Source organism: Anomaloglossus baeobatrachus, chromosome 5 (assembly GCF_048569485.1).
Source record: "Anomaloglossus baeobatrachus isolate aAnoBae1 chromosome 5, aAnoBae1.hap1, whole genome shotgun sequence".
In the NCBI taxonomy this organism is placed as follows: domain Eukaryota; kingdom Metazoa; phylum Chordata; class Amphibia; order Anura; family Aromobatidae; genus Anomaloglossus; species Anomaloglossus baeobatrachus.
In genome coordinates this window covers 575,893,978-575,906,609 of record NC_134357.1, presented here as the reverse complement: position 1 = coordinate 575,906,609, position 12,632 = coordinate 575,893,978, and the positions used below count along the sequence as shown (strand labels likewise).

The window sequence follows — 12,632 nt, the reverse complement described above, 5'->3', positions numbered from 1 at the left end:
CCTAGATCTACACAGAATGACAGACCTCGAGATGTGATTTGCAGGGTCCACCGTTATGTCCTTAAAGAGGCCATCCTGTTTAAGTTGCGCAGTGGAGTTTCACCAGCATACGAGGGGAGCCAAGTCCAGATTCTGCAGGACTTATCCCGTTTCACTTTACAAAGAAGGAGAGCACTGAAACCTCTCATGGACATGCTCCGTTCGTATGAGTTTCAATACAGCTGGGGATTTCCTTTCCGCCTGCAGGTCCGACACGCGGGAAGAATGCATGTTCTTAGGAACCCGACTGATATGCCATCGTTTGCTGCAGCCCTGGATATTCTATTGGTGCCTATAGAGGAATGGCCGGTGTTTCCAATGGGGGGAAGGGGTGCTGCCCCAGATGGTGATCGGATGCGTGGCCCTCGAAGAGGAAGACCAGTCTGATGTTTAAGGAGTTATTGGTTTATAAACAAAAATTCATTGGGTTGTTTCTCAATAGAATGTACCTCCCAGTTTTGCTATAATTTTTTTGCCAGGGGGATTAAGTCTTTCTGATTATGAGGGGGGGGGGGTTCCCTCCCGCCTTCCTGGAAGAGGGGGCGGGGGGGCACCCCCTGATGGTGTATAGCACAATATTCTCTCTAGACCTTGTGTCCTCACATTATATAGGGCTCTGACAAACTAAGTTGAATAATTGCTTATTGTTAGTCCGGGGCAGGGGGCTCCTTTGTAGAAAGTTCCCTCCCTGATTGGGATAACACGCCATAAAGGAGTGGCGTAGTCTCACCATCCCTAGGTTAGACAGTTTGGTATTCTCTTATACCTATACAGTTACTTTTAGTCTTTTTAGACCCGACGTTAGGGTCTTGTTGTGACCTTGCAGGCAGGAGGCACTCTGACCTCCTTGCCTTTGGTTTCTACTGCTTTGTTGGTAGTTTCTTTTGTATTCTCGACCTTCTTACCTCTTCTCTTTTATTTCCTCTTCTCTTTCCTTGCTCTTCCTATCCTACTTGCCTGCACATCTCTCTCTCTCCCTAATCCCCGAACCTATCCCTAGCGTCCCCACCGTTCCTCCGCATTGGAATGACGCAGATTAATTGGGGTTCACTAAATGTGAGGGGACTTAATGTCCCGCAAAAACGCTCCCAGATATTTTTTGACATGCACAAAAAAAGAGTCCATATACTATTGATCCAAGAAACACATTTTAAAACGGGCCACCTCCCCATCTTTAGAGACAGATATTACACTAACTGGGTCCACAGTTCCAACCCAGAGTCAAAATCCAAGGGAGTGTCCATAGGCATTCATAAGTCCCTTGTGCACACAGTTCTAGATACACGGGTGGACACGGAGGGAAGATTTATATTCCTGAAAATTAATGTTAACTCATCCATCTTTACCATTGTCAATTGGTATCTACAGAATAGAGATCCGGCGACGACCTGCTCCTCTCTCCTGTCATCACTGGATGAATTCGCAGAAGGGACCGTGATCGTGGGCGGTGATTTAAACTTCTCTTTGGACCCTAAGGTAGACAACGTCGGGACATAACTTTCTCTCAATAAGGAAACTAGCGAAGGTTAAACGTTGTATACAGGAACTCAGATTAGTGGATGCATGGAGAAAACTACACCCAGTAGACCGTGACTACACACTTTTCCCCGGCTCACTCTTCGTACAGCCGCATAGACCTATTCCTTGTAAGTCAGAAGGCCCTGACATGGCAGATACAGGCCTCTATAGGCAGTATCTCTTGGTCAGATCATGCCCCCATATTTTTGAGCCTCACTATGCCGGATGGGCCTGGGAGGCCATGGTCTTGGCAGTTGAATGATAGTCTGCTGAGGGACCAGGGACGCTTGAAAGACCTGCAGAACACAATAGATGAATTCTTGGAGATACACTCAGGAGACACTACTACCCTACCTGTTCAATGGGAGACACTAAAGTGTGTGTTGAGAGGGATTCTGATCAAACATGGGGCTAGGATTAAGAGGGAGAGAGCCCAAACTATTCTGTCTCTACTTCAGAATATTTCAGACCTAGAGAAGATCCATAAGCAGACATTATCCCCGGTGACACTGACAGAGCTAGTTAAAAACAGAGAGGAACTTAAATCCATTCTGGACCGACAATACGAGCGCCACAGGAATAGACTAAAAAGATTTATGTATGAATATGCGGACAAATGTGGCAGACCACTAGCTAGGTTATTACATCCGAGGGGGGACCCCAGTCACATCCCTAAGATCAAAAAATCGGACGGCCTTTTGACTCAGAATCCAATCCACATAGCGGAGCAGTTTCAAAAATATTATAGTGACCTTTACAACATTAGGGGCAAATTTGGGGATATGCCACAAGAAGCTTTGGAGACTAAAATAAATAATTACATACTTAAAACAGCCCTGTCGACTATACCCAATACTGAGGTTGAAAACCTAGAAGCAGACTTTACAGAGACAGAAGTGGCATCTATTATCAAGGATTCTCCCTCAGGCAAAAGCCCAGGTCCGGACGGGTTTACCCCCAAGTTCTATAAAATTTTTCAGACTCAGTTATCCCCGTTCATGACCAAAGTATTTAACTCCATATCTGAAAACTCCCAGTGGGTAGCGCAGTCTCTTGAAGCACACATATGTGTTATCCCCAAACCGGGAAAGGACCATTCGCTGGTTACAAATTACAGACCCATCTCACTGATTAATTTAGATTTGAAATTTTTCTCTAAAGCACTTGCCAACAGACTTGCCCTGTCCCTGCCTGGGATAATACATACGGACCAGGTGGGATTTGTAAAAGGCCGGGAGGCACGGGACAACACCAACAAATTGTTCCTCCTGATGGCTCGGTCGAGGGCTCAGTCTCTCCCCATGTGTTTACTTTCAGTGGACGCGGAGAAGGCCTTCGACCGGGTCAGTTGGAGCTTTATGATGGCAGCCTTGAGACAGGTGGGTTTGGGTCAGAAATTTTTGGGTAGAATTGCGTCCCTGTATACGAAACCCTCAGCAAAAGTCAGGACAAATGGGTTTCTATCATCATCCTCCTTTCTAGTCCACAATGGAACGAGACAGGGATGTCCACTGTCGCCCCTCTTATACGTCATAGTCATGGAGCACCTTGCGGTCGCCCTGAGAAACAGCATCCACGGGATAGAGGCGGGGGGAGAACCGTAAGCTGGCTCTATTCGCGGATGACCTTCTCATGTTCATTTCCCAACCACACATATCCTTCCCGTCCTTGCTCAAGGAGTTCGAAGAGTTTGGCAACTTAAGCAACTTCAAAGTAAATTTTTCCAAATCAGAGGCCATGAACTTGACTTTATCGGCAGAAGACCTTGCGAGAGTATCACAAAACGTCCCTTTTAAGTGGCAACCGTCAGTTTTAAAATATCTGGGAGTTATGGTACCTAGGGATCCAGCAAAAATTGTACATCACAATTTTTTCCCCTTATTAGAAAGGACAATCAGGGACTTAAAGAAATATGACAAAAAGAGATTGACGTGGTTTGGGCGTATAAACGCGATAAAAATGGATGTGTTACCGAGGTTCCTGTTCCTGTTTCAGGCAATAGCCATACAGCTACCGCTAAGTTACTTCTCCAAGATCCGGACAGCCTTGTCTGGGTTTGTCTGGGGGAACAGGAGACCCCGAACAGGAATTAAAACTCTGACCAGACACAAAAGTGATGGGGGAACGGGCTCCCAAATTTTCAGTTATATTACAAGGCAGCTATCCTAACGAGATTACTGGACTGGCATTTTCATGGTAATTCGAAACAATGGGTGGTGATTGAACAGGATGTGCTGGGAACTCCCTTACATTTACTTCCATGGTTAGAGAAAGAAAGTATGATCCAGATAGCGAAAGGAATGGAGTTCACGCGGACAGCGATGGGGATGTGGGATGGAGAGATAAAAAAGGGATCTCTCTCTCAGGAGCAGGGCCCACTTACCCCCGTATTCGGTAATAAGAAGTTCCCCCCAGGACTCCACTCCCATAGATTCGGGGGATTTACTCGGGCGGATGATACTCGTTTTTGTCACCTGCTCCAGGGACACACCCTACCAACTTATACTTCCATGCAGGCCACAGGGAGAGAGATTTCCTGGATGGAATATATGCAGTTGAAATCTTTCCTCTCGTACCAGGACAGGGAGAGAAGGATGAGGACACCCCCTACTCCTTTTGAGAAAATATTTTTACAGGGCTCATCACCTGGACATGGCATCTCACTCATTTATAAAATGCGGAACCAGAGAAATAGGGTGGATAAACCTCACTTTGTCTGTAGGTGGGGAGAGGAACTGGGAGAGGATATTCCAGAGGACGATTGGAGCAGAGCGTACCTGTGGACCCACAAGCTTTCCTTGGCGTGCGCCGCTCAAGAGAAAAGTTATAAAATTCTCACAAGGTGGTACCATTACCCGACTAAATTACATGCTATATTTCCCTCTGTGTCTGATGTGTGCTGGAGGTGTGGCACAGACACAGGTACAATGCTACACATATGGTGGAGCTGTACTAAGCTGCAACCCTTTTGGGACTCAGTGTTCTACCTGTACAAAAAGATGAGCGGAGGTGAAATAGAAAAATCCCCCCAGGTTGCTCTTCTTTCTATGCTCCCAGGAGCTATTAAAACACAAAAAAGGGACATGTTGCGATTTTGCCTGGCGGCTGCCCGTATGATTATCCCACGATTTTGGAAACAGACTAGATGCCCTACGATGCTGGATTGGTTGGAGGAGATGACAAACCTCCAGAGAATGGAGGAGCTGACAGCAGAACTAAATGGGAACACAGAAAAATTTACTACAGTTTGGAGACCATGGATTATGTTCATGGAGTCCCCAGAGTTTGTGGAGAGTTTGGCGAGCTTTTTGAACTGAGAAACGGTGGGGAGTCTCATTCCTTCCCCCCCCCTTTTTTCTTTTCTTTTCTTGCTTTCCCCCCTCTCCCCCCTTCTCTCTAATTTCCTCTTCTTTATGCTTCTATCTTTCCTCTTCTTTCTTTCTTTTCTGAACATTAATCTGCATTTTTCTAGTTTCATTTTTTATATGAAAAGATTTATCAATAATTCATAAGACAATAGACATACAAAGAGAATGAGTATATTAGGATACGGGAAGTCAAAAGAAGTGGGAATTCTGACCTATAATTTATAAGTGGTTGTATGGTAATAGCACAAAGATAATTTGAAGAATTCCAAGAAATTTAGTAATGTAACAATTTCTGGATGTTATCCCGGCATTGAGAAAATGATGTTTATGTATTGTAATTGCACAAATGATATGTTTGTATGTTGACAACAGTTTCATCAATAAAACAGATTTGAAATAAAACCAAGGAACCCACCAGACAGGTCAGAGATAAAGATGTAGAGAAAACTAAAGCAGGGTTCAGTTATAAAAAAAAAAATAGCCAAACCTCTGAACATCTCACTAAGCACTTTTCAATTAATCATCCAAAAATAGCAGGAGTACAGTGTGGAGACATGAGGGTCAGTGGGTACAGTCGACCACTGGCCTGGCGGTCTTCAGAAACACTGCTCGGACCAGGGCTCATCCCACTGAACGTTCGCACTCATTTTTTGTGGGCAGAACACTTCTCAGACAACACAGAGTGAGGGAACCACAACTTGGTATGACGTTACTGGTTCTCCAACAGGCAAATACGTATCATACATTTCCAGAAAGAACATAAAGTGGTACAAGCGACAGAGTCTCTCCCATCCGTTGGCTGTCAAGGGATTAGAATATTTGTGACTTCGCGACTTCCTGGGCTAACTATCCTAGTCAGCAGCACCTCGCTTTTAATGAGCAACCACTGAGAGGAGATAGCGGCAAGCTTAGAAAGCTGACTGAGCAAGCAAGATATGTAGCCAGGCAACTGAATTGTCCTCACCTGGGTTAACCAGGCACAATTGTGGGCTCAGCATTGCGCAGTGAAGCAGATCTCTGATCTTTGAGCTAAAAATGTGGATTTTAGGCTGAAGTCCTGCAAAATGAATGTGGAAAGAGGAGCAAAGTCCTCTGTATAATATTCCTCTAATTGACGTAGTCAAAGAGGCTGAGGCAATCCATTTTTAACAGGCAAAAGGGCTCCAATCAGTCTGACATGAAACAATGGCTAACTTCTCTTGATTTGGCAATCAAAGAAACAAAAGATCTGGCCTAATTAAGAACAGTTCACCACTCACACAAATCTCCAGTTGCTGAGTTGTCACATATAGCACAACTGCAAAACTGCAAAACAACAAAGACATGGCCGTCCACCTAAACTGACATCCCAACAAAGGAGAGCACTAATTATAGAGAAGCTGCCAAGATGCCTATGGTCAGTGGAAAAGCAGGAGCGATCCAGAGCTCAGGGGGAAAATCTGTCCACAGGACAACTATAAGTCATAAACTCCACAAATTTGGTCTTTATAAAAGAATGAATTTTTTTAAAAGCAAAAGAATAAGAATTGAAAATTTCTTCACAGACGCCTTCATCCAATTTACCTGAGATAGAGCTGTTCTATAAAGTAGAAGGGGCAATAATGTCATCTCTAGATGTGCAAAGCTGGTAGACGCATGCCCCAAGAGACTGGCAGCAGTAACTGCAGTGAAAGGAGGTCCTGCAAAGTATTCACTCAGGGGGCTGAATACTAATGCACATCACAATTTTTAGAGTTACATTTCTTAACATATTTAGAAATTCATGTATAATTTCCTTTATACTTAACAAATGTTTTCTACTTTGTGTTGTTATCACATTAAACCCGTTATACCGGCAGACGGGATGTGACCGGAGGCAGAAATATTCAGGGAAGGGAAAGATTTTACACTTTCTAGATAAATCCTCTCTTCCCGGGATGTAACGGCCTCTAATTCCGGGATCACACGGCCGGATAAAAAATCATCACAGCTTCATCCAGAAAACTAGGACAAGTCTTTTCTTATTTGTCATCCATATACAATCCGGTATTTACATGATGATGGCTTGATGGTTTGTGCTGACACAGACCTGAATGGACGAGTCTCATCCGATTTACGGAAGGCACTAGAGGATGCTGGGATTATTCTCACATGCAGATTCTGTCAGTGAGAAAGAAAATCCCCATCTGCACTGCCACATCCAATAACAATGGTCTGAGGGCGAGACGTTGTGTTATTTTATGGACAGCACTGAAAATACAGTAGTGTAAACGAGAACTAAAAGGAATCAAAGCTCTTATCTCTCCTAATCCTGCCATCTCCACCGCTCTCATTACACAAGTATAACACATAATACTGGAGGATAAAACAAGACTGAGCACAAGACCTTCACAGCCGTCTACACATCATAGGGAGATTTCATGACACCTTCTCTCCATCTACCTGATGATCCTGAGGAACATCGGGATCTTCTTGTTTACAGTCCTGTGGGAGAAGAGGACAGGGACATCTCTCTGGTGTTGTCCTCTTACTGGATAGAACTGGAGGAGACACATACAGGGACTGAATTCATTCCTTACATACAGATAATTATAGGCCGTGTGTATTTAGTCCTGTCTATTACCTGGTGATGTGAGGGGCTGGGGATCCTCCATCATGACGTCCTTGTACAGATCTTTGTGTCCTTCTAAATACTCCCACTCCTCCATGGAGAAATAGACGGTGACGTCCTGACACCTTATAGGAACCTGACACATACAATGATACCGTCACCCCCGATCCCTTCATAGCGTTACTGTATAATGTCCCAGCATTCCCAGCAGTGTCACCTCTCCAGTCAGCAGCTCAATCATCTTGTAGGTGAGTTCTAGGATCTTCTGGTCATTGATGTCCTCATGTATCGGGGGGTGAGGTGGAGGCCCCGTGATTGGGCTCAGGGGTCTTCCCCATCCCTCAGACACAGGGGCCTGACAGCGCTCACTAGAGGTCTTCTTCACTACTGTGTAATCCTGGTTATGGAGAGACACAGTAATAAATCTCACTCCAGACATTTCCAGAGTCCTCACCTCTCCAGTTCTGTCCATCTGTTATTCCCATAGATAAGAATGGTGTAATGTGACGTCATCAGAATCTCTCACCTCTCCAGTAAGCCGGAAGAGGATCTCTAGGGTGAGGTGTAATATCCTCTCCGCCATCTTGTCCCCGTCCATATCCATCCTGGATAGGAGATTCTCTTAAACAGAATAAAATCACTGAGAGGATCCGATATTATAAGGCCCTGAATGGGAAGGAGATGAGCTGATATGTAAAATTAATGGAGATAATAATGGAGGGAAGATATCATTTGAGTAGGAAAAAAAAAATCAACATGAAATGTGCTATGTAAGTAGTAAAACCGACCGATAAAAGTAGCACATTATCTTTATAATAATACACAATCCTTCATACGACAATGTGAATGGAAAAATAAAAGAGTAATTTCTCCCGGAATAAAAGTAGGAAAATACGAAAGAGCAAAAATAAAACATTTCCCAGTTTTTCGGTTAAGAACAGGACAATGGAATTAGGATTCAATGTTTTCTTGTTTATAATGGAAGAAAAGGGGCCACACATGGCGTACGGATCTGTGCACTCGCTGACGCGCACAATTTACCACCTATTTCTTGTATGAATGCAGCAAAATAGTGAAAATTAACTCAATTCTAAAATATGCTCACATTATATTTCAGTCCTAAACTAGAAAAAGTATGTAAATAACAAAGTTTAGATATTCTAAACTGGTTTTGGAGCTTGTAGACTTTAACCCCTTCAAGACCGCGGGCAGTAAAATTATGTCCCAGCTGTCATAGTGTTTATTCCCTCACGCTGCTGCCGGCAGCCGGCGGAGATAGGCGCACACCTCAGCTGATTTGTACAGCTAATATGTGTGCCTAGCAGGTACCAGCAGATCCGCGATCTGCCCGTGCCTATTAACCACCTAAATGGCGCTGTCAAAATGTGACAGGCTCAGTATAATCGCAATCGCCATAAAACCTTTACTCACAGGCCTCCACCGGAAGTCAGGTAACGTGATCATGTGGATCTGATGGTTGCCATGGTAGTACAGGGTCATATGAGGAGTCCTGTAGCTCATATGACTTAGGTCCTGTAACAAGCAGCCAAGTACTGCAGGATACAGGAGATGAGTATTTTTCCTGATCTGACCGGTGCTGGTCTGATTGAAAGAAATGAATGAGTGATCAGACTGCTGATCCTTATAGCCCCCTAAGGGAAATCGTAAAATAAAAAAAAGTAAAAAAAGGTTTTAAAAAAATTAAACAAAAAAACCCCAAAAACCTAAAAGTTCAAAGCACACTCCTTTCACCCCACTGACAATGAAAGGGTTAAAAAAAATAAATTAAATATAAACACACATTTGGTATCGCTGCATTCAGAAATGCCTGATCTATTAAAATATAAAATCAATCAATTTGATTGATAAACGACATAGCAGCAAAAATATGGCAAACGTCAAAATTATGTTTTTTGGTCATCGCAAACTTTGCGCAAAATGCAATAACAGGCGATCAAACTATAGTATGTGCGCAAAAACGGCACCATTAAAAATTTCAGCTTCAGACAGAAAAAATAAGTCGTCACTGAGCCATAGATCATGGGAACACTACGAGTTGCAGAAAATGGCACAAAATGAGCGCCACTTTTTTTGGACGAACTTCTGAACACCTATTCATGTTTGATGTCTACGAACTTGTACCGACCTCAGGCATCACAACAACACATGTTTTACTATATAGTCAATACAGAGAATAAACTATCTCAAAAACAATCGTGCAATCACACTTTTTTGGAATTATTCTGCATTTGGAATTTTTTTGCCGTTTCCCAGGACACTATATGGTAAAACTCATGGTTTCATTTAAAAGTACAACTTGTTCCGCAAAAAACAAGCACCACATAGCAAAATTGACTGAAAAATAAAAAAGTTACAGCTCTCAGAAGAATTGGAGCGAAAAAAACAAAAACATCTACCGAAAAATCGGTCGGGGGTGAAGGGGTTAAACATTAGGCCATTTGACTCCTACTCTGCAGTGATGTTCTACAATGTCATTACATAGCAGCGCATCTATACAGAAGCATGTAGCAACGGAGATGAAATCCGTCCATCTCTACATAAGGCACCGACGGTTTATTACTCCCTCTGCCTTCTCTGTCACTGTATATACAGCTCTGCAGTGCAATGCAGCGGGAATGGCGAGGAATCTGACAGCAACACAGATCTCTGTGTGAGAGCCCATCCACCATCGGTACTTGCCAACTGTAATTGTTTGGGGTCTGGTAAGTTTGATTTTTGTTTTGAGGCGGTTGGTCTGCTTTCTTTTGGGGTGTCTGCTTTCTTTGATGAAGAGTCCTGCTGTATTCTTTAACTTTTTTAGATGCTTGGACACTTCCCTATGGAAACGCAACTAAGGCTTATTTTTAGAGTAGGGCTTATATTTTAATTACAGTATAGTCAAAAAAAGCCCCAAAAATCCTACTAGGGCTTATTTTCCGGGTAGGTCTTATTTTCAAGGTGGAAAGAGCTGACTGTGCTTCCTCCCCCATAGACAGAGGTCATGTGGTCACTGCTAAGAAGTAAATTAAAAATACTTAAATACGGAACTGACCTTGGAATATGTGAAATACAGGAAAATACCATTGTGAATCTATTTCTCTGTTATTAGCCCCGACCAGGTAAAAATCAGCCATATATACAAAATAATAAGTGTTACAAAATAGCTAAGAAATATTTACATGTGATCATAAACATATAATATGACAGTGTCCGGCTTTCAGTCATAGGGATGGCCCCGATGAGGTTTTAGTCATTGCTCAGTATGCAGTGATCAGTGGTTGTATACGCGCTCTCAGCACTGACTGACAGCAGGTTCTAATGCTGAGCGGCTGTCAGTCACTGCGAGAGGGGGGCAGGGTATATATGTAGTAATAACAGACATTTCCCTTATTTTCCTACCAGTATCGCTCAACATCAGCAATAAAAACTCGATGCTGAAGTTGGTTTCTTATTGGTCCAGTTTCTTATTCGGGGCTGAAGTTGGTTTCTTCTTAGGAATTTTTTTCTGTTTTTCTTTTTACAGGTTTGTGATACCAATGTGATATGACTGAAGTATGAATTTGATTAGATAGGGATCATAATCAAAAGATAGGAGTGATCCCAGATATTATTTGACCTATCAATAATTCAGTATCAAAGAGATGTCCTCTGAATAACCAATTTCACTATGATGACCAAAGAATACATGTCAAACAGGTTTTGAAGCAGTTTCAAGATAATGAGGAAGTCACATTTACAGTTCCACTTACCGGAAACTTGTGGTTGGCTTAAAGACAGGTTTAAGGAAGCTTGTATATGAAACTTACAGCTCATTGCAATATTTCACTAACACTATGGTCAACTGTGGTCGGTCAGTTGTCAACTGGCAGGATGTACAAGTAAATGTGCAGGAAGCTGCTGGTGCCCACAGCAGTTTGTGGTCAAGTTACATGAACATGACTCAGCTGTCACATGCTGGTGACCATTTAAACACAAGTAGTAGAATTTAGCAAGACATAAATTGGCGTAGTCGGCAGGATTACTTCTATAAGAAGTAATTAAACTAATTTTTGTAATTTAGAAATTAAAAACATATATTTGGCAAATTTCCAGATATTTTTCAATCTTTTTGCATAGTGTCAAAATGTTCAGAAAACATAAGGATAATGTTAAGGAGGTTGTTGTGGAGATCCCATGCTGGACTGAGGCTCCTTACAATTTTATAGCACATGAATTGGTCAATTGTGGATTGGCAGAACAATGGCAGAATAAGCTCAAGGGTTGTGAAGCTACTGATGTTGTGAATGTACTCAGTAGTGCCCCTGTGAAAACAGGTGATGTAGTGTCTTGTGGATTGGTAGAACAATGGCAGGACAAGCTCAAGGGTTGTGAAGCTACTGATGTTGTGAATGTATTCGGTAGTGTCCCTGTGAAAGCAGGTGATGTAGTGTCTTTAGCACGGCGCAAACAATGGCAGGATAAGCTTAAGGGTTGTGAAGCTACTGATGTTGTGAATGTATTCGGTAGTGTCCCTGTGAAAGCAGGTGATGTAGTGTCTTTAGCACGGCGCAAACAATGGCAGGATAAGCTTAAGGGTTTTGAAGCTACTGATGTTGTGAATGTATTCGGTAGTGTCCCTGTGAAAGCAGGTGATGTAGTGTCTTTAGCACGGCGCAAACAATGGCAGGATAAGCTTAAGGGTAGTGAAGCTACTGATGTTGTGAATGTTTTCGGTAGTGTCCCTGTGAAAGCAGGTGATGTAGTGTCTTTAGCACGGCGCAAACAATGGCAGGATAAGCTTAAGGGTAGTGAAGCTACTGATGTTGTGAATGTATTCGGTAGTGTCCCTGTGAAAGCAGGTGATGTAGTGTCTTTAGGACGGCGCATCTGGATTTTGGCAAGTCCATATAGTGTAATGCATGAGCGTAATCTAAAGATGCAGAAGAAAAGTTCCCAGATGGAAGAAAAGATGATAGAATTAGGTTGCCTGAAAACAGTTCTGGAATGTAATACCAGACTGTTGAAGGATAAATTGGAACATTATCAGAATGTGGCACAAAAAGCTACCATAAAAATTGCTCAAAATAAGTACAAGAAAAGAAGAGGAAAGGTAAATAAAATCCAAATTGCTCAAAATA

General features: G+C 42.8%; 1 protein-coding gene across 1 annotated transcript; it reads right to left on the bottom strand.

Moving 5' to 3' along the window:
* Positions 1–7,660: 7,660 nt before the first annotated feature.
* On the bottom strand, positions 7,661–8,119 carry LOC142312431 (oocyte zinc finger protein XlCOF29-like). The gene is made up of 2 exons (XM_075351372.1): positions 8,042–8,119; positions 7,661–7,912 (listed from the first exon to the last, which is right to left on the bottom strand). Exons 1-2 carry the CDS (start codon positions 8,117–8,119, stop codon positions 7,688–7,690), a joined length of 303 nt encoding a protein of 100 aa, XP_075207487.1. The 3' UTR covers positions 7,661–7,687.
* Positions 8,120–12,632: the final 4,513 nt, after the last annotated feature.

Coding starts and splice junctions, on each gene's coding strand:
- LOC142312431 (XM_075351372.1), bottom strand. CDS start 8,119: ATGGATATGGACGGGGACAAGATGGCGGAGAGGATATTACACCTCACC. Junction 7,913..8,041: donor TCTTCCGGCTTACTGGAGAG/GTGAGAGATTCT, acceptor CTCCATAACCAG/GATTACACAGTAGTGAAGAA.